The following is a 26,579-nucleotide window of genomic DNA, read 5'->3' as shown; positions in this document are numbered from 1 at the left end:
CATTCTCATTACATTACTAGGCATATTTTAAATATTGATATATTAACTTCAGTCTTTCTTGTATGTTTGTCAAATGTACTATAAAGCATATATAGACATAATGCAAACATTTTTGACCCACAGGGCAACACAAATACTGACCCAATTGTTTTAAAGCTCCACTTCAAAAGAGACACAAAGGAATTCTTACGTAACAGGCAAAATCCCCAAGAGCTGGAAAAATGCCACATCATCTTCCATTTGGATGAGGGCAATGAGACTGCCACAGAATTTACAAACGTGCTGAAGCCAAACCTAATCCTCCTGAATCCTACCTACAGCCCCCAGGCTCCACTTCCCACACTCCCTCTGTCATCTGTGCTGGGTTTTCAGGCTCAAAGGGATCACATCAGGACACAAGATGGGAGAGAACCTTCCAAGTCAAAAATCCTCTCATCCTTTATCATGAGGAACCACTTCATGCACCCTCATGGCAGAGGAGAGCTCCAGGCACAGGATTGTTGCTCTGGCTCTTGTATCAAGCTCACATCCAGAGCTGCAGCATGCTGCCACCAGCTCTGCCAGTGATGTTCACACATGATAACAGGCCTGCTCCTGTTAGAGGAGAAACTACCCCGCTTTTTCCCTTGAAAACTACAAAACTGGCATTAAAAAACTGTACAGATCAAGTCTCTCTGCCTTGAGGATACCCTCAGCCTGTCAGTCTGGCAGGAATGTCTGCCTGGGATATTTCTGTGGCTTCACCACTCCATTTTCCCTCAAATACACTTAAAATCTTGAGGTAGGAATGGTGCCATGTACACCCTGAAGCTGGATCTCCCTGCAGCTAAAAAGCCCTTGGCTGGGCTGAGGAGGGAAGCTCCAGCCGCACATCCCCTCCCACAGAGCACCAGCACTCACGGTAGCTTCTCAACAAACACTTCCTTTGGACAAACAAGATCATCATCTGTTTACAACAGGCATCAGAAATTGCTGCTGACTCCCAGGAACTGGGCACTTATGTTGAGTTTCACAACACAGACTGTTAAATCTCTTTTTGTGGTGCAAGGGGGTGAGACTGGGTCTGCATCATTTGTGTTTTCAGCGTGCTGCCAACTGCAGTTGCCCAACTTTTAAAATAAAGGTGAATAAATGAGTATGTGCTAGTGAGAGAGAGGACAGCATATTAACCTCATACTTTTAAACCCCTAAATGGATCCACCACAAACACAATTAGCTGCTTCCCTCCTTTTCCTCCTCTTCTTGCACAATTTCAGAGTCAATGGCTAAGTGCCTTCTCCCAACATCCTTTTGATTGCATAACAACTTCCAGACAAAGGATGCAGGAGTAATAACACACAAACTGCCTGACAATACCTTTTTCTTCTCCTAGTCTGCCTATGCATCCATTAATATATTTATCCATAGAGAGAAATCAGTCTTTGTCTAGCTCTGCTTTGCTAGCTGGGCTAAACACACCAAACGCTTCCAACCTCTGCTCATCTCCTGAGAAATGCTTTTGATTATCACTCCTTTTTACTCTAGCAGACTCTCTTCACCTGGTTAAATTTTGATTTCTCTTTCTTCCATGATCATGACTAGAATAAGAAAAAATGGAAGAAATGGCATTACACGTTTAAGAAAAAAAGCATCAAGACATTGAGTTATGTTTTAGTCAGGTCATAAAAACACAACGCCACAATTAATATTGTCTGGATTTGCTGTAGTTAAGAAACATTACCTAAACAATAAGATCAGTAGCAGAAATAAGCTTGTCACATTAATTAATTTTTCTTTTTAAAGCTCATGTTGAGAATCAGTCAAGTAATAATATGGAATCAGCCAGCACTCGGCAGACAGATGAAGAAGAAAATATTCCAGAATCTTCAGCAACAAAAGAATTTCATACTTGAAAATACAATTAACATCAGAAAGCTGTCCTGCCATCTGTTCAAAACAAAAGGTATCAAATGTTCTTGCTGTTAGCAGAAAATAGGGAAATGCTATGGATGCCTTGATTTTGGAGGATTACCCTTAGTGATGACAGCAGTGTAAGCTGAAATATGCAAACACAGTGAGCGTGTCAAAATGCACAATACCACATGGGTCTTACCTAACTGCAAGACTGAAGCTGAAGTGAAATTATTTAACAGACCTTCACATCACAAAAATTGCCACCCAACTGAAATTGTCTTTCACAGGCAGCATATTCCTCAGTGGAAAGGATCTCCATGGGGCTGAAACTATGGATCTTGGATTGTTTATGAGGAACGCACAGCTCCCGAGACTAAACTGGAAAGTGGTACTAACTTATTTATCAGAAAGCTACAAGGGAAAGCAAGTGAGCAGTGCACACTGGTCACGTATATAACTTGACCATCAGCAGCCTTTTGGACCTTGATATACTCAGCTGCAGCATTTCCCAGACTCAGTGACCGCATGGCAAACCCCGCGAGCATCAGCGGCCCATGGCCAGCTACAAGATGGGGTCAGTGACAATGAGGGAGGGCTGCTCTCCACAGGCATCTTCACCACAACTTTGGGCTCTGACTGCACCAACAGCAACCTCAAAGACTCTCCAGACCCACTGCTAGACAGCAGACACTGCACACATCATTCACCTTTCCCTGCAACATTAAAGAAACAGAAAAGGGAATGAGAAAACAATGCCCGAAGCAGACAACGAGTTAGGGAAAGCTGCAGGGCTGCAACCACCAGTTCTCTAAGCTACATTAAAATATAGCACAGGGGAGTGGTTTTCTGTTTGTTTTGGTTTTCCCTCCCAGTGATTCATGCAATTTTTTTTGTAACTTTACTGATAAGGCAACAGCAAGCAAAGGAGGTAGATTCCTGTTTTAAGGAGCACACCATTATCCAGGCAGTGATTTACTGTTTCACACAGTGTCTGGCAAACAGGATGCAGAAATGGCTTGAGAGGTGAATGCTGCTCAGGCCTCATCTCCACACCTTCCCTAGTCAGCTCCCAGAAAAATGTGCCTGATCAAGGAAGCTGGCAGCAGGTTTCTCCCACTTCATCACTTTGTTTAGCAAGGCTTATCTTTCCACACACAGAAAATAGCAGGCCTTGCTCATGACAAAAGCAATTGCTTAAAAAAAAATAACATGGGGAAAAAAGAGAAAGTGATCACACAGAGGTTGTATTGTCTTCATATTTCTTCACATAGTTCCACTATCATCACAGGATCACTTCACACAAAGAGAAGGAAATGAAAGAGAATCTCCTATATAACCTCTTTTTTCCATGTATTTGCAATTTCACAATCAACACAAACCCCAATAATCTGTAAAAGCAGCAAATGGCACTTCCTTTCCGGTCCCTGCACTATCAGCACCCCAGTAGATAAAAATTTACTTTCTTTAAATAGGCACAGCTAGGATGGTGTTTAGAAATAAACTTCACCTAGTTGTCATGAATTATTAACCAGAGAAAAAAAATCTCACTTGTTCTTTACAGAGTCTTGATTTGCAAGTTTAAAAATCAAACTGACACTTAAAGCTCTTGTATAAATACACAACCTTTTAAAAAATACCCTGAGCATTATAAATACATTTTTTCACGAATATGAGAACAACGGTTCTATAAATAGTTATTCTTCACAGAATTGCTTCAAGACATTGTTTTTACAAACAACAGTAGGAAACTGAAGGAGGTCTTGGTGCCAAACATATTAAAAGTGAAATAAACTCTCCAATCAACTCTGGGTTTCCACTTATTCTTACAAAGTTCATCGTTATTTTTCAGCCTATACAATTAGTTTATGCAAGGGAAGGAACAAGCCAAAAGGCTGCACTGCGTCCTGGCACAGCCACTGGGTCAGTGTAAATCAGTCACAGCCTTCAGCTTCTGAGGGCACTCACTTGGCTGCTCTGGGCAGTAATTTAAAACAACTCTGCACTGTCAACAGATGAACTCCCTATTACCCACCACAACCTTGCCCAGGCAAAGACAAGATTTTCATTATAAACTCCACGATATGATTTCCAAATATAATCACTCAAAACCGTGCTCCGTCTCCTCTCAAAAGCAAACACAGGAAGATAAACACGACCTAATATAATAGCAAATCGCACATTTTGTGGTTGTTATCTCCTCAAGCTATTTTTGCCCTGGTATCTAAACATCAAATCAACAAGAACTCCTAAAAAATAGCTATACAACAGGTAAGCCAGGTTTCTGCAGCCAGAACGCTACAAGCACACATTCAGTTTTTTTGGCAGATACTCATAACAAGGCCAAAGCTCAAGCACTACCAAGTTCAACACCATTTTCAACAGGGAGCCAGTACAAGCATTTACTTGTTAAGAACTTGAAAATTCATCTGTATAAGGAGGAGAAACTCATTCAGTCCCCAGTTTCGATACAGGGTTTTACAATAACAATTGCAACACTAATTTTCTATTATAAACTTGTGTATGAAACAAACTGTACCCAAGTGCTCAGGGTGCTTTGCCTGCGTTTCCTTGAGTTTCCAGCCTCCAACAGCTGGGAACAGGGCAGTGGTGGTTCTGAGGGGTGACATGGATGTGAAACTGGAGCAGGCAGTGATGAATCAGGCCATGAGCTTTCCCAACTGCTCCCCAGCCACGGGAGTGAGCTCAGCACACCGGAATGCTTTTGAAAGTGGCCAGTGAGGATTAGGAAGAACTTGGTGATGTGGCCCATCAGGCATGGCCAGGGAGCACGTGGTTATTAAGGAGAAAGATTTCAAAGAGAGCTATGGCCTCTGCGAATTCTGGGCCCGTCATGCACCACAGACAAAATCCTCAGTGTGCAGAAGGCAAGAGAAACCAACTATGAATGACAACACCTTCCCAAATGGATCCTTCCTGTCCTCGCCAGGACAATTACACATCTCACCAGGTATCCCAACGTTAACATGGCTGGAATTTACCAAATCTTCCAGCCATCTCCAAGTTTTGTGCAGCAGGGATGAGCCACAGGCCCGTTGTCTTTGCTCTCCACAAGAGCAGAGGAAGATATGCTGATAAAATGCTTGTCTGCTGTGCCAGGACTGCACATATCACCACAGAAAAAAGGAAGAACCATTCTGGAGCTGGAAGCTATTCTCTTACCTTATTTTGATCTGTCCAGTAGAAGAAAAATCCCTGTGGGTCTGTTCTGAGGATAATTGGAGTCACAACAGTGGAGTCCTGGCAGAGAAAGGACAAACAAAAAAAATCCATGTCAGCACACAGAACACATAATTATGCACAAGCTGCTTTGCAATCCGTATTAATGAATTGCAACATCTAGAAATTACCCTGAAGGTATCACTAGCAAGATGTCACTAAAAGAATTTAGTATCACCTGCCTCATCTCCATTTTCCTGGCATAATGTATTTCCATTGCTGTGGAGACAGCTCCTAATAACTCCAGGCTTGCCAACATGCAGAGTTAACCCAGAAAATCTGGAAGTAGATGAAGTTAAACAGGCATAAAACCCTGAATGTCAAACCAGAGCCCACACAGTAAAGCATTGTAGTTTGGTGCCCACTGCCCACACCTTGATCTGACTGCACCTTCACACACCAACACTAAATACCTAAAATTTTACTTTTACAAAGTATGAACTTGCCTAGAAAACATGGAACAGCATTCTTTACCTTAAGACTTTTGTCAATAACATTCTGCTAAAATTTATCTTTTTTTTAATCAAACCATGAAAATTTTAGTCATGGGAATATATCTATATTCCATCTCACTTTCAAAGTGGTTGAAAACCTGTCTAGTCTCAGGTCATTTAAAAACAGGCCCATTTCTAAGTACACTGAGCAAGGCAGCCTTGTTACCTATGAATTAATGTCTTCTGACTGACAGCAGTACCTGACTCAGGAGACACAAGCTCTAAGCCAAGCCTTTGCCACAGGTGGGAGTTCATCCCATCTCTCACATCAGGGCTCCCTGGTGCCTAACAATAACTGACATCAGTGCAGCCTGCTCCTAAGTAGGGTTTCTTCTCTTTCTCTTCTATTTTTCATTACATCTGTAAAGATACTGCTGTCTCAAGACCGCTACCCGTTTTTCAAACTCAATTTAGAAGTTATGGAAGGGGCACAGAAAGGAAAAAGACAAGGGTACAGAAAAACTGCCTAAGCCTCAGCTCCCTAGAAACCCAGGCTAAAGACACAGTTCCTCCTCAGAGAGGATTTATATTTCTGTTGAGGTTCTACAGGTATTTTACAGCTTTAACATTCACCTATTTCCAAAGTAGTAGCATGTGAGGTCAGTCTATATTGCTTTGAGGAAAAAAAATGGGCTGTAATAGGTTCAAATTTAAATAAAATATATTTAAGTGCAGAGCATAAGCACAAAAGAAGTTGATGGAAGTGACACTATTATAAATAAATAAAACTAAACTCCTCCAAGTGTCATTTCTGATGCAAGAACACTTGTCTATATCATGTCACCAGTACAATCCTTTGTGACACAGCACTAAACTCCCAGCAATGGGCATTCCTGAAATAGAGAAGTCGAACTACTTCCAGCTCCAAAAACTGAGAACCAAAGCAGCTCAGTGGCAGGCCCAGAAACAGCCAGGAGCCTACTGGACAACAAGGTGAAAGAATAAAATAGCATCAAGCACATTTTTATCTCAGCACAAGAGAAATGCAGATTGAAGGGCAAGTTCTACACTAAGAGGAAATACAAGCTCAAACCCTTCAATGAGTGTAGAAGGCCTTTTTGTAACTGGAAGATCCAGGCTTTGGATTTGCACTGACACTGAAATGATGCCACAGGACTTTTCAGGGGCTGGGAACAAGTGTGGCAGTGCCAGTGCCATAGGAATGTCCCAGGTGGGCCCAGAGCTCTGTCACAAAGCACCACCGACCCTCCATTAAAACACTGCCCCTCCCTAAGGGAACAGACATGCAGAATTTGTAGAATGTTATCCCCCCACAATTTCTTCCTAGCTTCTGTCATATTGTATGTACACCTGAGAGTTTGATGTGACATGCAAATTTGGTTTTAAAATATATCAGGCCCTGAAGAAATCTGTCTATACCCACAAGCACCTACAAAAGGTTTCTTAGGCCTCTACCACTCAAAAAGAAAAAAAAAATCCCTGCTCTGGAGACATTACTCTCCTTTTTTAGTTTATCTTGTCGTGTCATGTGCAGCCTGTGCATGAAAATATAAAATGATGAAAGATAAAGACAAGGTGTCCTTCTGTCTTTGGGTGAGATGTAAGGAACCTCGGGGGAAAGAGAAGGAAGTGATGGGAAACAGACACAAAGCAATTATGTCTAGGATTAACTAATTTTGCTGGTTGATCATTTCAAATCAGTTGCTTCAAACCCAAGTGTGTTTGATGACACACAGCTATCAGGGTAATACTTTTGTAGATGTGGGCTGTAAAATGTTGACTAAAATCAGACTCAAGAAAGCCGAGGATGAAGGGAAAGAGCTTTCAATATCAGGTGGCCTAAGGGAAACTATCTTGACAGGATGAGTCTTAGTCTGGGAATCTCTGCTCCAGAAAGCTGTTTGGTTGTATTGGGGCTTTTGTTTGGTTGGTTTTGTTTTAATTAACTCTACTACTCTGACATCAGGCACAGTGCAATTAACGCGCTGATGAACATGAGAACCCCGCACGGTCACACAGGATCTGAGAATAACTTTGCACGTGTATTTGTGGAACACATGCCTTAGGAACTCTTCCACACAGCCAGCAGCAATAAAAGCCACGTGCATAACACTTTATATGTTATACAAGTTAATTATCACTCTTGTAAATCCCTGACATCAAATGCCACACTCAGTTCTGGGTGTGGAAGAACAGAAACTGAGTTAGCTCTCCAAGTCCTTCCCCACTCCAGAGTAAAGCAGAATCCTTTGTCACCTGGGACAGGTCTCCTGCTTTTATACTACTCTGCAAGGCAGGAAACAATCAGAAAGACCCCTGCAAAACCCCTTTTGCAATACACATTCAAGAGAAGCAGCAGTTCAAGGCTCTGAAATTGGTATTTGCTTCAACCAACAATTGTCTGGTACATTTATTTACAAACATTATTGTGCTACAAGGGAATGGCTGTGGTTTATGATCCATAAGACACACCTGCAGTCATTTATATGAGTATCCTGAAGTCCATTAATTCAATTTCCTCACCCAAAGAGCTGACCTCATAACTCTCCTGAACAGATTAACCAACCACACACAATTCTGAAGAAGAGAGTTATGGACAGAACACAATAGAGGAGGAGGAAAATAAAATAAACAAAATTTCAAGGACAAACAGATCAGGGGCAGATATTCATGTCTCCCCTAACCCACTCAGATCCAAAAGTGAGAATAAACCAGAAAACAAAAATGTGTTGCCCATCTCTAAAGCTGAAGGGTTTGGAAATAAACACATTTAAATGTGTAGTAGGAGACCAGCCTATACCCATTCCTGTGGATAACAACAAATGAAGTAGCCGTTTGAGCAGCAGGCCGGATTCCCAGGACACTTCCAAGCAGATAAAGGTACAGGAGGAGATGACCAAGGCAAAAATCAGCTGTGACCAGAAGGGGCAGAGGAAAAAGAGAAAGGGAGAGTGTCCCAGTCAATGGTGCAAATGACTGTGGGTTATCAGGCTGTATAAATGCCACCTGTGGGTGCTGATGCCAGGCACTGGCCTGGTTTCCAAGAGACTGCTCCTGCAAATTCCTTGAAATAAAGAGTGGCCCTATTCTGGCAGTCCCAGTGTGCTGTGTATCACACCGGTCTCAGCTTAAGAAAATAATTTTCTTGAAGGGCTTTTAATTTCACCTTTAAAAGTCCTCCACCTTTTCATTTGCTGACTTAGGGCCAATACTCTACTTTGCTCCAATTCCACAGCCTCAGATGGGTAATGTGGCTGTTCTATACTTACTCCATTAAGTTGCCTCCTAATTGGCTGTCCAACCTCAGATCCTGCATTAGCACTATTCTTTGGTTTATACTTTTAGATAGAGAGGTTTCAACTTTATGCCCAGAAAGTGCCACAAAGAGCTTTGGGATCCTTACCAGCCAGGCCCAGCAGAACACAAGCACAGAGGATCAATGGACAAACCCATAATTAAATGACTGCCAGGTAACTGCTTCAAGGTCTGATTTTAAGAGCGGGTCCCTCAGGCTACATGTAACACCTGTGAGCAAAGAAGTGTCACCCCCATTCCATTACTGCTGACCAGTAAAGATCATCATACAATAAGTGAAAAGGGTGAAAACTTTGGTTTAGCTCCTTTCTGACCATATATATCAGAGCACCACCATGACCTGGCTGTGCACAAGATGGAATCTTTCACTCCATGATCACGAGTCAGAAGAGCTTTTGTTTTAATAAATCACATATTGATAATGATGTTTCTTAGAAATTTCTGCAGTCAAAATTCCCATCAACAGATATTCAAAAGAAAAGCAAAGCAGCCTCTGTTCTCAGTTCTTCTAACAGATAGGGCTCATGACACTGCCTTATCAAGGCTGACTGTGCTTTCCTGGGTTTGCCTCAGATTTTCAGAGACATTGAACATCACCAAATACAACCTGAAAACTTTTACACATCATTATTTCACTCATTTGAATCTTCTGGAAAATTTCTGCCAAACTGCTTTGAAACACAAAGCCAAGAAATACGGACTCTTTCTGGCAGAGGCAAAACGTGCTTGAACATGGCTTTCACTCTGGCCAAAGGGCCTAAAATTGGGTTGAGCCAAGGTGTAAGATGTGGGGACAGTTGCTAAAAAGGCTCTCTTGCCACCCCACAAACCGGGTGGATTCCAGGCCTGTGGGAAGCAGAGAAGGAGCAAAGGAGAAGGGATAGCAGAACTCCCATTTGCACAGGGCCAGCAGACACATTAGCTGTCAATTCCATAATACACTGAGTGTGCTCAGCCTGGAACTAAATAGGATTATCCAGACAATCAGAGCTATGAACTTCTTCAGGCTCACAGCTGAACTACAAGTGAAAGGGAGAAAGTTCCCACCCCTGAAATAATCTGGAAGGGTAAAGATGCTTTACTGAGGCCAGAGAACCAAGTCTACCACAAATGAACAGGTTGCAAGATGAAAGTGTCGGGGAAGGTGAAACCAGCGCTGGAAGGACAAAAAAAAAAAATCAAAACTGGAACTGATCTCACAGAACTGTAAAATGAAATTCCACTTGTTCAATGAGGACATGCAAGAAAATATCCTTCACTATTAGGGTTGTTAAACCCCAGAGAAACTTTAGTGATGGCACCACAGGACAGAAATCATCATTCTGCTGATCAAAGACTGCAAGTTTCAAAGATTTTCCTTGAGTGGGGTTTCTCAGAAGTCTGTCCTACCCCAACCCATTTGTCAGGATATCCTCACACTCAAGCTAATGATCCTCCTACTGCATTTGTTTGCATGAGTCCTTAAATGCTGCAAGCTAAACAGTCAAGAAAGACAGAAAAAAGGGAGAACTTTAGAACAAAGGCAGTGAAATGCCAACCAGGAAGATTTTTACCATGGCCGGAGAGCTCTTGGGTGATGCTGAGAATATAACTTAGACCAGTCTGCTCATCAGCAAAACTGCTTCATTCTGATTTTGAGAGAACACTAGAATTACATTTCATTTTCTGAATTTCAGAGGTGCAGAGCTCAAACTCATCCAAAATCACTGTGGAGGCATCCTGAGCATCCAACAGTATGGCACCACAGGCAAAAATTAGGTCCAAGGTATCTAGTCACAGATTAAAAAATAGGAGATTTTTAATGTTGGTCTTTCTTTGCAGCTGCAAAAATACAACTGGAAACATTCTGTCATTTAATGGGCCTCATGAAAATAAATTAATAAGTGCATATGAAGCAATTTATAACAGATCAACAACTGCAATAGTTAATTGTGTGTTAACTATTGCACTCCAGGTTTTGTCAAAAAAACCAAAACAGTACTGAGTAATCCAACACTGAAGAAAGCACACAGTGCATAACCCAAAGTCACAGTTGACTTTGCTTTCCCAAAGAATGCTCATTTATTTACAAGGTGTTTTCTGGTTTTCACTTTCCCAAGTATCTACCAATACTCCAAAGGGCTCCAAAACTCCACTAACAGAGATGTTATCTATGACTTGAACATCAGATCTTCCCAGGCAGGCATCTAACCAATCTTCAGCAGATCCAAATCTTATTTTCCCACCACACTTAAGTTATAAAGAGCTTTCCAACTGAGTTAACCAAGTTCAGGCTTTCCCATTTACTAAATATTAACTCCCAAAAATTGTAAACTCATTCTCCTGTGTTGCAAAACACCAAAAACCACAACTTACACTCATTTAGATAAAATACTTTTAAATAGCCCAGAGCTGACATTTGTTTACTACATAAATATCAGCAACAAAGAAGAAACAACAAAAACTCTAAAATGTCCGATTTGACCTCTTCGCTCCAGACTGAAAGTGCTCACAAAAAAATAAACTCTTCAGCTTATTGTTTTAGTTTTATACACACAGAACAATGGTTGCTCATTTTTCATGTCCTCGCTAATGTACTGGAGTGGCAGGCTTGTGTACAGTTTAAAAACAAACAAGAAAAGGCAGGGGGGAAAAAAAAGTTACTTAAAATAACTTCTGAAAAATTCCAAGTTGTTTATTTGTTTTATCTCAGCTTATCCATAATAAAGATGCTCTGATGTTATGTTTACTTGTAAGGTTAAAGGGGATACTCCTGATAATCTTCTTTAAAACATTCTCAACAGATAAAGACGACTGAAAATTTCTAGAGCATTCACTCTGAGCTCAAAAATGCTCTATTAAGCACAAAGTGCTCTATGAGAAAGGCATTAAAAAAAAAATTAAAAGACCTGAGTTCTATTTTGCTGCTCACCTGGGAAGTTCTGTAGTCACTAAGCAATGCTACCCAGCAGATTTGCTGCAGTAATGCAATGCTTAGGGAAAAAAAAAAAAAATATGGCTAGAAAATTGGAATCCTGGCCCTCAATTTAGGTAGAATTCACCTTAGCAATATAGTTAACTTAAAAGTGAAAGTAAATAGCGTGAGCCACAGAGAGATCAGTCAAAATCTTTATGCAAAGTACATATTATCACTAGGGAAGATAAGAAAGCCTTTAAGCAAGAAATGAAAACAAACCTATTTTTGAACATACACCATCATATTAAGTTGCTACAGCGTGCCAATTACAGCTCTCAGAAAATATCAGCTCAGCTGTGCTCTGGCTGTTGAGCTACTTAAAGTCTCAGTTATGCCTGTCTTGTTCCCACTACAGGCCAGACAAAAACAAGAAAAAGTCAGCCAGGGCAGATTTCAGCCCTCAAGACAGATAATTCCTGGGAGAAATTGCTCTGTATATTCAAGTTTCCTTACCTTTCTCAGCCTAGCAACACATTCTGCTACATTAAGCTTAACCCCTTATAAAAAAAATTGACCTGTTAACTTAATTACATTTATTTATCAAACCACTTTAACCTCTCATGAGGAAAAGCTGCTGTAACCTGGGTATCACCACAGCAGAGGGGATCAAGCCAGTTCTTCCCAAGCCTTCCCCCTCTCACTTCTCCCTAGGAATACAAGAACAAAGCTGTTTAAAGCCAGAGCAGCAGTCAGGAAACTCAGTCGTTCCCAGCAGTCAGGGAGAAGCAGCTAGAGAGGCTCAAGTCGAGAAACAACTTGAGGAAGCAAGTGCTCAGCCAGCTGCTGTCTGAACCAGGCACAGACATGGATGCAGCCACAAAAAAGACAGAAGAAACCAGCCACATTTATCTTCCACAGCTAATAAGAGCAGCTATTTCTGCTCAGTGCCTTGTGAATCCAGAGCTACACACCAAGAGCAACAGATCATTCTAAACTTTGCTTCCTGACCTGCAATATTGTTACAGAATAGAACAGCAACAGTGTGAGGAAAAACAGAGTTACAGGACAGCGATGATCTGCTTGACTTCAGTGCTTTGCACCCTGATCTCAAATGGAATTTGTGAACAGTGTATTAGGCACTGGATAGTTGGAGCAGTATTACATCCAATCCCAAGGCATGAAAGAGTGACTTGTCTTACAAAGCCAGAACGTCTTAATTGATCCTAATATTTTTTTCAATTTAGAAACTGAAGATGGTCTGCAGAGGAAATGCAATTCCAAGCCTTCCACCTGCCTGTGATCTGGAGTGGCTGATGTGACCTCCTCCCCACTTCACCAAGCTCAGGCACAGCATTTCTCTTTGCAGCTGGATCATCCCCACAGCACAGGGGCAGCAGGCACTGGCTGAGGCTCATGGGAGACACATAGCAGATTTGGGTGCTCCTCCTCAGAGCAGGGTTCATGTGAATTGTCAGTATCACATCTGCTACCAGCACCTCAGTTACTGATCAGGCACAGAGCTATGAGAGGCTCAGGAAGGGCAGTCCATACATGGAATGGTTTTCGAGTCTGTATCACCACAGCTTTTGTCAGACTGGTCTGCACACCTTGCCACAGTGTCCTTCTCAAAGCTGGCAAACACTTTCTGTAACAAACCTTACTCTACGCAACACAAAATTCCTGAAACGCCTCTCATGCTCTGGTTTAAATGCTTCCAGCATTCCCACTTTGAAATTCTCAGTGGTTTGAAGCTCACCTAGAAAAACTTTGCCTTGGGCTGCAACTTGGTACAAGTCATAAGAATTCACAACAACCACTTCTGCTTCACAAAATGCAAAGGAAAGTCAGTAGGATCATCTTTAAACTGCAACCCAAAACAGCAGGGACGGGAAGGGAACAACAAGGAGAGAGAGGCTGCCCCAGCACACAGGTGATGTGCAAGAACTGAACTCCCACTCTCACACTGTGAAAAGAAACTGTGCATAATAAACATCAGTGCATGAGCCTGGCTGTTCTGAAGAGCCCTGGTGGCACAGCAGAACCAAAGTGCTCATTGTGGTCAATTGTGTTTTACAGTTACACGTTGTAGTTTATTACTTCTTATTAGAACCTACTGTTTCACTAGTGAGTTTGTGCAAGCCTGTTTACCTGAGAGACCAGAGACTCACATTCATCAGCATCCTTTTAAAAAACCCTCCAGCAGATTAATTTCATAGAAAACTAAGACTCCAAAGTGGTTAATGGCTACTCAATGGCAAATACTTTTCAAAGCCACTGAACATGCATTTGTCTGAATGCCTTCATACAGCCAGAGCAGCAGAAGAGACTCCCTTCCCTTGAAACCCTGGATTTTGTGGGGTTTCTCACTGCTGAGAACACTACAGGCAAGACAGGAGGGTTGAGGGGTGGGAAATCCACAGATGTACACACAATGCACGGTCAACAATGAGTTAATGCTAGAATTCTTCATCACAGCATGGCTAAATAGGCATCAACTTTCACAAGGCTGCCAATAAAAGCACTTACTAAACACAACAGGACTCGATTCAATCACTCCTTCCAGGTAACACCTGTGTACTGCTGAGTAACACCTTTAACCCAAAAGGGTCTTTCTCCAGAAGTTAGCCATGTTTTGTTACTGCAGCCTTCAGGTTTACAAATTTAAATCTTTTTACCAACTAGCCCACAACAGAATGGTTATCCAGTGAACATCCACTGGGCATGGAGAACACCTCTTCATCTTTTAATTCTATCTATACCATTACTGTTTGGGAAACGGCATTCTAATAATCTAAACTGTTGCCTGATGCCTTGGACTTTCAGTCTAGAGACTCAAATCATCGTGAACTTGACCTCTGCGTATACATGCGGAAATTCCTTGGTAGCTTACCAAAAATAAAACAATAACTGCAATGACAAGGCTGCCTTTTCCTACCCTAAGGAAAATGTCAACCAAAAGACAACGTTTTCTCCAGCAAGTCATTCAAGCCTAGTTCCTGAACATGAAGAACCTGTATCAAGCCACTGTTTGGTGCTGTGGACAAGGTCAGACTGCTGAGCCTTTTAAAAATGTGTTAGCTTATTACTGTAAATAAAACTTCACACCACAAGTTGTTTGGTTTCTGATGTTCTCTCTCCCCTTGAGAGTGTTTATCACAGGCTTACAGAGGTCAGGCTCACACATTTGGCTGCTGGACATGCTGAAAGCAATGGCAAAAGAGCGAGACATAAACCAAGAACAGTGCTTACACACAAACTGCTCCTTCTCCCTTGCTGCTGTCCCTCCAGTTGTTGCCGTGAACGTCTTTAGCACAGCCAAGCTCACAGCAAAAATACAAGAGGTCTGAAAACAACTCCATCTCAACAATTCGGACTGCCTACCTTCTTTCCCAACTAATTCTCTACCACAGCTCGAGTCTGGGAATGCCTCTGTACCTCCAGACACCACTCACAGACTTTCTGGGGCACCTGCTCCTCCATGCACGACTGAGACACAAACCCCCAGTGTTGTACTACCGGAGCAAAGGCTAGCAGAAGACTCATCCCGCTTTCCTTCTCTGCAGGCTTTGAACAAGGCAACTCTTTTTAGCTCCCCTTTCCTCCAAAACTGCCCCGGCTATAGCCAGCATGCCAAGAGAGAAATCCCAGCTGCCGAACAGCTACTCTATAAAAGGTGAAGTGGAAATCGCACTCCTGTCCTACCTGAGGCCATACAAACTGAAAGGCTTGGGAAGCAGCAAGGGGAAAGCAAAAGTGATGTTAAGCTCATGCCCTAACGAGCCAAGAAAGAAGAGTGCCTTCTGCGGAGAAAGTAAGTGACCAAGGGTACCAAGCTGCAAGCCCTTGGAGAACACATCCAAAGCTTGACAACTCCACCAGAACGAGAGATACAGCGAGAGGAGCAGGAGCCAGAAGGAGAGGCTGGGAGGAGGAGACGGGAGATGGAGCGAGAGAACAGGTTCAAACAACTATGTTACGAGGACAGAGATGGCAACACGCACACTGAAACACGGGAGGCGGGAGAGGAAGACGCTCACGAAAGGAGCCAGCTCGACACAGCTCGCACCGGCCAAGCGCAATTAGACAAGAGAGCCCTCGGAGAAAGTTTGCCCGGCATTCAGCCGCCGGTTCCACACGCCGCTCGGCTCGGGCAGCACACGGCGGGGACACCTCTGTCGCCGCCCCGCACCTGCCCTCCGCACCGAGCAGGGCAGGGCCCGGAGCCCTCCCACCCCATCGATCCCTAACCCCGCCGCGTCCCTGCCGGGGGAAGCCACCCGGGGGGGTACTCACATCGTCCCACTTGACGAATTTGACGCCTTTCTTGAGGGTTTCGGAGACGCAGACGGGCTTGAGCTGCAGAGCGTGCACCCCTGGCTGTGCCCCGGCCATCTGCACCGCATGGACGCGCCCGCTCTGCCCCGGCGCGGAGAAGCCGCGGGAAGCGGCCGCTGCAGGAGGGACGCCGGGGCGCCGGAAACCCGGGAGAGAGGCCGGCACAGGCGCCTGGAGCGGGCAGGGAGGCGGCCGCCCGGGCGGCGAGGGCGAGAGGCTTCACTGGCGCTGGCCCAAGGAGCTGGCGCGGCAGCGGCCGGGGCGAGCCATGCGGCGGCACATCCTCTATATACCGCCGGCCCGCCCGCACCTCTCACACACACGCACGCACGCAGGGCACGGAGCCGCGGCGCTGCCCGCTCCGCTCCCTCCCTCCCCTCCTCGCCGCTCCTCCTCCCGCCCCGCCAGGCTCGGCCCCCGAGGTTCCCCCGCGCCCAGGGCAGCGCCAGCGGCGCCGCGGCGGCACCTCCCGGCCACAGCCACCTTCCCGGCCACAGCCACCTTCCCGGCCACAGCCACCTTCCCGGCCACAGCCACCTTCCCGGCCACAGCCACCTTCCCGGCCACAGCCACCGCCCGGCCAGCGGCGCTCCGGCCACCGCCACCTGCCCGGCCACCGCCACCGCCCGGCCAGCGGCGCCTGCCTTCCGCAGAGTGAAGTGCCGGCCAGCCGCCGCGGCTCCTCCGCAGGGCAGGAGGACGGCAGGGAGACGCTGGGAATGGGAGATCCCAAGCACGTGTGGGGCTCCGGTATCGCACCGAAATGCCCGGCAAGGGAGCGAGGGTGAGTGAGTGGTCCTCATCCTCCATCTCGTCCTGCTGAGAGATGCGGCCAGGAGCGCTCCTGCGGGCTGCAAAGGGGCTGAGCGCCGGGTCACACAATGGCTGGTGTTGGAAGGCAGCTCTGGAAATCATCCAGTCCCACACTCCTGCCGAGGCACGGGTATCTGGAGCAGGGGACACAGGAACACGTCCAGGTGGGTTTGGGATGGCTCCAGAGAGAGATCCCAGAGCCTCCCTAGGCAGCAGTTCCAGTGCTCTGCCACCTTCAATACACAAGTTTCTCGCTCATGCTGAGCGAAACTTCTCGTCTTTCAGTTTTGAGGGAGCAGGGCAAAAGCAGAGGGACAGCGCTGAGCCTGCACAGTGATACCAAAAGAGGAACAACTTTTAATTGAAAGAGTGGCACAAACAATTCCCAAAGCTTCATGCTTGAAATACACAGAAATTGCTTTACCACAGCTTTTTGATCTCATAAGATGAAGAAGCTTCCTCAGAACAAAGACATGTGACCTTAATTCAGTTTTAGGTATACTCAACTCAAAAGGCATAAAGATGACAAAACATCCTCTCACCCAGCAAAATTCTAAATGCAGAGGTTTTAAGGAAATGTTTTTGAAGAACAAAGTTATATGTGCTCCACCAATGACCTCCTCTCTGTTGGAGCCCCTGTGCAGTCACAGAGATAAAGCATCAGATGACAAAACACATGAGATCTCTAATTTCTCTGTAGGGATTTCCAACTCACCCTTGGGATTTAGGGGCAGCAGGCCAAACTTCTGCTACAGACAAAGCAAATGACAGAAAAAAATGCCTTTGTATGTATTTTTAACTTAGTACTATTTTGAAATATCATTCCTCCAAACTAACTATTTTTTCTTCAATCTGAATGTGGAGATGTTTGTTCTATTTTTTTAATTAAAAAGCTACAAAATTGGACTGCTGATTTGCTCTTACTATAAAGAGTTGATAAAGCTTTTCCTCTGGGCCTTTTCCAGATTCTTCCCCTTTTATGAAAAACTTTTGATTGCCTTTAGTGGGAGGTGAATGTGCTCCTTTACGATAGCCCATGCATGCAGCATACGCATTTCAAGGCCAATTAACCCATTTGATCTATTTTTTGTTCTTATTAACCTTCCATGCAAACGTGGGTGTTGCTTCAGTCAGGATGAGAGCCTGCTCTCTCTCCCTGCTGTGCTTTAATTCCCAGCCATTTGCCATGACTTAAAGAAACAATAACCAACTCTATATTTGGCTGCACTGATGTTTGGGTTGCTCCATGGATGGGGGAAAAGGGAGAGATTTTCAGGGCCATTTTCACAACTGCCTTTTCATCTCATTTCATATAGCATACATAAGAATGAAAACACTAATAAAATCCCCCAGAAAAGAAGAGCAGAGAGTACTGATGCTACAGTACTTACTCATGATCCCTAAGCTCTTGCATTCTCAGTAGTTTACTCAAGTCAGATCTTAGGAAGATCTAAACCTGCCAAGGATGGTGGCACTTCTGTGGCAGTTTTATCCACAAATCCACAATCTACTTTCACTTGGCCTGGCCTCATTTACAGTCTTTGTTAGGGAAAAACAAATCACAATTTATGATACCTCAGGATTCATGATGATGCCATAGGCTCCCAGCAGCTATTGATCTGAACATGGAAGAAGTGGGCCTATGGATTAGGATAGGCTCTGATACTGGTGCCTGTCATTACAGATACAAAGTTTTGTCTGGAGCAATTTTGTGGTTTTTGAGACTTGAGTACTTTAATTTTATAGCATTTGTCTAAAGAGAAACATGCCTTTTCTATAGCACGTATCTAATGGATTTTCCATCAAAAGGAAGCAGCATCACAAAAGGAAATGGTATTATGCCTAAACCTTTTGAACAACAGCTCTGGGAAGTGCTTAGAATTCAGCCTGTGCTGAAATCCTGAGCTCTGTGAAATGAGTGGGAATTTTAGTTTCAACCCAGATCGCTGGCTTATGTGTTCCTGCTATTGCTTAGCTGGCATCTGCTCCAGCAAGGAGCACATTTCTTGGTACCTAGTACATATTGCAAACACAAATTCATGTCTCCATCTAGTTCCTTTTCCACAGCTTGGGATCAGTGACCTGGAAATCAGCTGCACTCAGCAGAATTGTTACACCCAGAAAGAGTACAAAGATCTTGTCATTAAATGATTGGACAAAGCCTTGCAAAAGAAGAGCCAGACCTCTTCCTCCAAAACCTCAGTTAAACATCTAAACACTTATCTTCTTCACTCAGCCCCTTTCCATTCCAAGAGTGAAGGGAAGATGTAATGTTAGAAAGAAAACCCTACTCAGCAATAGGCTTATTCAAGTGGTTATTTCAAATCACACAAATCAGGTGTATTTGTATGATATTTGAAAATACCTGCTGGTCTCGTGTTGCTGCAAGAACTATTTCAGGCTATTTTCATTTCTCTAGGTTCAAAAAACTCAGCCTAGACAGTAAAATGATTGCCTTGCATAGGTAATACAAGTTGTTTGAATGCAATAAACCCATAAAGCATTTTTTTTTATAAGGGGCTTAGGTACCAATATTTCATTTCCAGGGGAATAACTGAATACACAAGGTTTTAGATACACATCTGGAAATATGTGTAAACTAATCAGGAAGGGAGCAATAACTGATTTAAATAACAGATGGCTTTGACCAAAGTCAGGTCAAACAAAGACACAGCAAGACTATATGTGAAGTGATATATGAGAGATGCACTAAAACCTCAAGTTACTATTTTAAATTTGGGTTCAGAGAAATATATATGAAATCTCTATTTCACATGTTATCCTGAGTTTATCAATACAATTCTAGATTTTGAAGAGAAGCAGGGGCCTCAGTCTTGCAAATGCTTCACTGCAATGGTGCACTGAACATACTCAGTAAAACATAAGTGTTTACAGGATTTGGGATTAAACTCGGCTTCACCAGAACTATATCATCCTAACAGCATTTTAAATTGGGTCATATTATACTCTAATTATCAGTGGGAGCAGGATCATTAAGTTCTATGGAACAACTCTCTAGAAAAGAAATATAGAAAATGTGACTCTCTCATTAAAGCTCAGTCCTTCTGATAGTTTTTTCACATCATGCAGACAGCAAAGCTCACACCTGACCAACAAGAAGTGCCACAAGGTGTGGTGAAGCTGCTTTGTGTGCTAAGAAATGACACCTTCCAAATGCAGAAGTCACTCATTTACTGAGAGAATTCACCTGCTAATTCTTCCCTAATCTCATGACCAGAGGCCACTGGAATCTGTTTATGTTTAACCTGCCATACATCCAGAACAGCAGTCAGATACAGCCTTTATCTTTGCAAGTGAGCCTGATACCTGATTGAGTAGATGTACCACAGAAGTTAACTCTTGAAGAGTGAATATAAAATTCTGGCACACAAACCACCACCATAGCAACAAAGACAGCCTGGCAACAGCAGCTGCTACACAGAAATTGGAAGGGGAGGGGAATCTTGTACAAGAGTCCATTTCCTGTTCAAATCATTTTCATTTTCCCCTCACATAAGAATCACAAATGGCTTTAAAATACTGGGAGAATAAAGATTAATGCACAATAATGGAAATTATGACACAAATAGTGTCTCTGTAAATGAAGTGGCTGTGTCACTGCTATACTCACTGGGACCATATTTTATTTTGAATGGATTTTGACCTGATGTACAGCTGGCACCTGTGGCACTCCATGTCACCAGAAACAGTCCAGAAAACACCCTGTGTGAAGGAGAACGAACCCCAGATGGTTGGACAGAAGATGCTGCTAAAAGAGTTCTTCACCCCCTAGGACCTCCTATCCTGCTCTTTCACTGGGGATGGGCCTTGCCTTGAGAGGTCCATCCCATGGAGCCCTCTCCACGTCCCCCTGCAAGTCCTGACCCTCCCTGCCTACTTAACTTCTGCTAAAAAAACCCAAACTATTACCAGAAGAACCCAAAAACTAGTGCCATTCTTGCAGCAGTTAAAACGACAAGTTAAAAAGTCAGTAATGCATTCCCTAGGAAATGTTAATTCACCTTTTATGTACTATTATCTGTTCCTGCTTCCCTGTTAAATTTACAGCATAATGCTTATTTTTTTTAACAGATTGTTAAAACCAGTCCATAAAACATACAACACATTTAAGAAAGTTGAAGTTAATTACGAAAGATTTCATGGCCTACCAGGTTTGTTAAATCACAGGTGGGGTCAACTGCCAAAGGTTCACTGACTTCAAAGCTGTGCTTTTGTTTATCCCAGTGTAATGTATGCACCTTCGCCTTTTTTTGTTCTCTTCCAGCTCTTAACTTTTGTCCCAGCTGTACAGGCAGATTAGAACCCTCTCAAAAAGCAGATTTTCTCAGCTGCTTTAATTTATATCAAGGTTGAGCTGTGAGGTGAACTAAAAGAAAGATTCCAAATGGGCTGCAAAGCAGAAATTGCCTTGAAAATCCCCAGCCCTTTTGTAGAGCAGAAATTATGTGCTCTGGATGAGGTAGCTGTTGCATGAATGGGACCTCTGTGCTTCATGCAAAGAGAAGAACGCTGGTTTGTGCTTTTCTTGCACTGCCTGAAAATTACAGAAATCTCATGGTATCTTTCAGAGGCACAGAGATGCTTCCATATTACGTGTATACCCAGCATGCACATCATGAGAGTCAGCACACGCTTTCTCTGGATTCCCATCCGTAATTCCCAAAAAGCTTTTGCATGTATTGCAATGACAGTGCAATATTTAACTAACAGCTCTCAGTTGTGTTTCCCATTACTCCCATTATGGTGGAGTCATGTCCCATGGTAGCTAACTCATTTAAGCCTAGCTTACAAGTTCAGTGCAGTTAAAATACATATATACATATATATATATAAAAGCTGGTGGCAGGATGGTTTGTCTTCAGAATGATAGAATATTATGAGTCTGAAAAAGTGTTCATAGATCTGGCCCAATCCTCTTTCCTTAAATGAATTCATTTTTCAGGTCCTTCTATATGGCTCTTGTCCATTTCATTCCTAGAGGCAAAGAGCCCAGCATATATATACACCCTGGATTTTGAAGATAATCAGGGCTTGCTTTAAGAACCCTAAAAATTAAGGGTCTGTACACCATCAGGAATATTTCATTTCCATTAAACATTCAGAGAAAAAATGTTTAAAACTCTTTCAGATGCTAAAAAGTTAAGGAGAAATTTGTGTTGAATTTCTTGCAAGGGAAATTTGACATGTTTTTAATTTTCCAATCTCCCAATTGAATTTTTAGAATTTCCATGTTTTATCTCATGATACTCCTAAATTAATACAAAAAGATTTTCATGCCATGCATTCTCTTGAAGCAGGTAATTTGAAACTTCATGCTTTTCCCACTAACACTTTTCTCTAAGCTCATTTCAGAAATATTCTTATAATACTCTCCCCTGAATCATCAGACTTTCATTCCCATTCTGGCTATTTTACAGAACCTGCAGTTGGTAAAGGGTGAAATTCCACAACTGACAAAACATTAGTTAGAAAGCAATAGAACACCATTTACGTAGGTGAAAACACTTGCTTTCAGCTATGTTTCTACAACTTAGAGCAATTTTCTTGTGAGGTAGGTCTTTGAGCCACATCTCCTGGGGTGAATTAAAACCCTTAATGGCAAAAAAAACAACCAACCAACAAATTCCCAGTCACATTCCAGAGAAGCTGGTTTAAATCTAATTCAGTTCTTAATAATGCTAATCTGAATAAAGCTCTGGTCACTAATCACACATCAAATGGAAGAAAGGATTCAGTCTCCAATCTGTGAGCTGTCCCAGCCCAACTTCCAGTGTCTGAGTACAACAGTGTCCTCCATAATCATAAAGCTGAATAATAAGCTGAAAGCAATTATGGCCTATCCAAACTCTTATGCTCTTACTAATATCCACAATAAGTATTTCCCAACATGTAGTGCATTCTCTTGAAAAAAAACAGAGAACCCTTCACCAGGAACTAACAGTTTTCTAGGATTTTAGGTGAGAGCTACAAAGCTCAAAATGCAGGTTCAGGAATGGCTCTGCTGATGGTTCTGTCGCTGTGTGGCAAGGAAAAGCACTAACTACAGCTCTTGGCTGGCTGGGAGGCAATCTGCTCTAACAGGATACCTGCTGAGCAACCAGAAACATCATTTACCAACCTCCCAACCAGGAGGCATTGAGATGTTGTCAGAGAACGGGAGGAGGCTAAATGGGGAAGGAATGATACTTTTTATAAGGCCACCATTGGCTACATCTTGATATTTATCAGCAAAACACAGCCAGGAGGAGGAGAAACAGCCACTGTCCCTATTCCATAGTACTGCAAGATCACACCAAAGTGCTGGTTGCCTTACTCACATTTTGGATCAGATATTCACCTCCACAATACCCAAAAGTCCTCCTGTTCCAGGAAAAGTGAGAAGAAAAGGACTATTAGGTTAAACTGAAAGGCCCCAATCATACTTTGGTTGAAGTCATTCCATGAGCTTTGGTGCAAGTTCAAAAAGGCGCTCTGAAAGCAAGTAAATTATCTTGTAATTATCTTTTTTCTGAGATTATGCAACAGTTTTGATGAAACAGCTGATGATGAATTTAAGTTTCAACATCCATTTTCCCAGTAGTCTTGTAAACACATAAAAGATCACAACATATAATCTCAAATAAGGGAAAGCAATTACTGTAAGGAAACCTCATGTTTCAGAGCAGCCAGCAGCTAAAGAACTACGAGCAAAACAAAGTTGAGTCAACATCACAGGCTGCAATAAAAAACACCTCTTGATTTCTCTACACAATGAGATTTACAGCAGTCATAAGGAATACTTAGCACAGGTGCTCATTTGAATTAGCATGCCCCCACCAGTGTTACCACAGTGAAATCTCAGATCATTTACCAGCAGGTTGTCTGCTTATAAAATTAATCTGAACGTAGATACCAATTTTAAAAAGTATCTTTTTATTTATTTAAGAAAACAAGGAATAATAGATGTTATTTACTTTTACAGTGCTGAGGATATGATAAAGTGATTTCTAAACTTGTAGTGCACCAGGGATTCAAGCAGGAGTTCAGCCTCCTTTTGCACGCACACATTTTTAGCAGTTTGGACTGTTTGTTACCATCTCAGTGACACAAAGGAAGTGTGCTCAGAGCAAGGGTTATCACTGCCCTAGGAGAACACGATCTTAAAAGAAGTCTTTGATAAGCTGAGACCCAAGTCCAGATCTCCAGGAAACCTAATCAAGTACTGTTTCTCTGCTCTCCTACACACCTCAACACTGATTAAAAAAAATAGATGTTTTAGATACGATACAATAGCAAGAATCAACAGAGCAGTGAAGAAAAAGCATCCTGTGAGTAGCATTATATAAATATCAATCAATGAGTAGTGTTTAATATATACTGGTACCAAGTCTGTCAATAAAATCCTAGTCATTGATGCCATCTCAGAATTGGCACAATAGGAGCCATTATTGAAGGATTTAAATTAAAGCATAGCTGCCTTGCAAACTAGCTCAGAAATGCCACCTAAAAGAGAAGGGAAACAGCAATGTGACTTCAGCTTGGCATTCCTAACAAAGTCACCACAAATTCAGTAATGGGAGCTCCTCACTACAAAGCCAATGCAATACAGTCCTGCTTCAAATCCCAGTGCCTGATCTCACACAGCACTGATCCTCCTTGGCACTTCACTGATTTCCACTGAGCTGTAGGTACCGATTTCCTTTCAGGATCTGTTCAGGAAAGATGATTTTCACAGACAGAAATGGGACATAGAGACCATTAACGTAGGCCTTTTCACATGCACATTAATGATTAGAATCCACTTTTTCAGGAGATGCAAAATGCTGCCACATGTCTGTATTGTCACAGAGGTAGGCTCTATAGCCTGCAAAACAGCCATTTCAGAGTCAGAGCTCCTTGCCTTTCTCTACCACTGTTCATCAGTGAAAACCACCTAAAAAATGGACCTGACTATTACCTGACAAGGGTCTTGCCAGCTATAACAAGTATCTAACTGTACCACAGAATATTGCTAAAAAATGTCAGCTTTATTGTAGAAAAATATAAAAATATACCAAGTTTTTGCAGTAGAGGTACAGGCATTGGTTTGGGACCAGTTTGCTTCCCTGGTAAAAAATTGTTTCCTTCTAATTTTTAATTTTTTTTTTTTTAAAGGCCTTTCATTTACATAAAGTTTGAAGGTGAGGAACTCCTTCCCCAGATTCCATGCCCTCAGGATCAGCTCTGTGGCCTTGTCTCTTCTGTGGGTGAAGTCTCTGCACCCAAGACCCCCCTACTTAATTTTTCATCACCTTCCTACACTGGAAAAATCCCTGTACACCTCAGCCCATGCCCCAGTACTTGGCATAAGAACATTTCACTTTGTGCTAGAAGTGTTTTAATACCAGATTATTAATAGAGGGGAATAATTCCAGTTATTTTGGGAGCACGGAAAAGCTTTGGAGTCACCTAGCAAGTTCAAACCAAACTGCAAAGATCCAAGACTAGAGAAATTGCTCAGAGCCCCAGGAGGATAAACCAGCAGTGCTCTAACATTCTGTCACTCGCTGGTAGGAAAGCTGACTTCCAATGTGCCCCTGGGGCACCAATCTTGTTCATTCCCTTCCTGAACTGTTCTGGAATATAGTGGATCTCCACAGACTTCAGCTGGAAGAGCTTTAAAATCTTCCATTCTCTCAGGGTGGGCAGATCACTGTTCTTCAGTGCTGCACCAGCCTGAGCAACTTCTCACTCATCTCCTGCTCAGATTTTGTCTCTCTGGGAGGGTGGGCACTGAATTTGAGGAGCTTTAGGAAGCACTGGTTTGCAGGCACTGAGTGGCCTGGGCAGCAGATTTCCAGTGTGATCCATGGCTTGTTTCTGGCAAGGCAGTATATTCTGTACTCCAAGGTACTTTTGTGTGGTTCTAATTCATAAAATGGCTTGGAAGGGACTTTAAGACCACCTAACCAAAATTAACAGTATCATTATCTGACATACAGTTTATTCCTCCATTTGAAAAAAAAAAAACCACATTTTGAATAAAACCAGCCACTGCTGGTGGCTGAACCTTTTTTTGAAATCTGCTGTTCTCAGGCACACATCTTTTGCAAGAATTAGCATTTTGGGATGGTATTTTCTCAGCACACTGTGTAGTTAGTTATTTAACAAGAACATTGAGTATGGAATTTCCAGAGGTATGAAAAAAGGAATTGGTAGGCTTTTTCTCCTTTATGTGGATAAAATAAGTGTTACACATATGCCATCTATGCATGTACACACTCCTACTTATATTTAACTAAAAATGTTGTTTTCAGCGCAACATACAAGTATTCCTCCTAGACATCCCACTGAAATTTTTCTTCATTTTCTAAATCAAGCTATTTGCAACATTATCCCTTTCCAACAGAAGGAACACTTATTTCCCTCACTGCAACACTTAAATCCTCAAGCCCAATTACAGCTGCTTTTGCCAACCTCTTAAAACTCATTTCTGCCATTAAAGAACCAGCCAGCTAGACTGCAGTACAGACCAGTAGATAAATCACAGCTCAGAGCAGCTTATGAAGCTGTTAGTTCAGGAAACCACCAGCCACCACTTCCCAGATGAAACAAAACCCATCAGTTCTTCATCTCCTCCCTCCTGGTTTGTCAGG

The 26,579-nt window shown here is 42.8% G+C and overlaps 1 protein-coding gene across 6 annotated transcripts in view; it reads right to left on the bottom strand.

Moving 5' to 3' along the window:
* PLCB1 (phospholipase C beta 1) overlaps window positions 1–26,579 on the bottom strand; it is a 369,472-nt gene that overhangs the window by 318,818 nt on the left and 24,075 nt on the right. For 2 of the 6 annotated variants that reach the window (XM_005525509.3, XM_014254669.2), the window contains exons 1-2: window positions 16,090–16,444; window positions 5,074–5,151 (exon numbers count right to left, since the gene is read on the bottom strand). The exons of 1 other annotated variant lie outside the window; for it this stretch is intronic. In XM_005525509.3, the coding sequence (XP_005525566.1) occupies window positions 5,074–5,151; window positions 16,090–16,188 (177 nt within the window). In that variant the 5' untranslated portion in view covers window positions 16,189–16,444. Of the gene's footprint in view, window positions 1–5,073; window positions 5,152–5,308; window positions 5,410–16,089; window positions 16,445–26,579 lie in introns of those variants that run through there. 3 more of the 6 variants (XM_088052361.1, XM_088052363.1, XM_088052364.1) reach the window with 3 other exon arrangements.

This window comes from Pseudopodoces humilis, chromosome 3 (genome assembly GCF_049639895.1).
Source record: "Pseudopodoces humilis isolate 2021_Gansu_Grassland_sample_001 chromosome 3, ASM4963989v1, whole genome shotgun sequence".
In the NCBI taxonomy this organism is placed as follows: domain Eukaryota; kingdom Metazoa; phylum Chordata; class Aves; order Passeriformes; family Paridae; genus Pseudopodoces; species Pseudopodoces humilis.
Note: the sequence above shows the minus strand (reverse complement) of the source record. Positions and strands in the feature narration are given on the sequence as shown.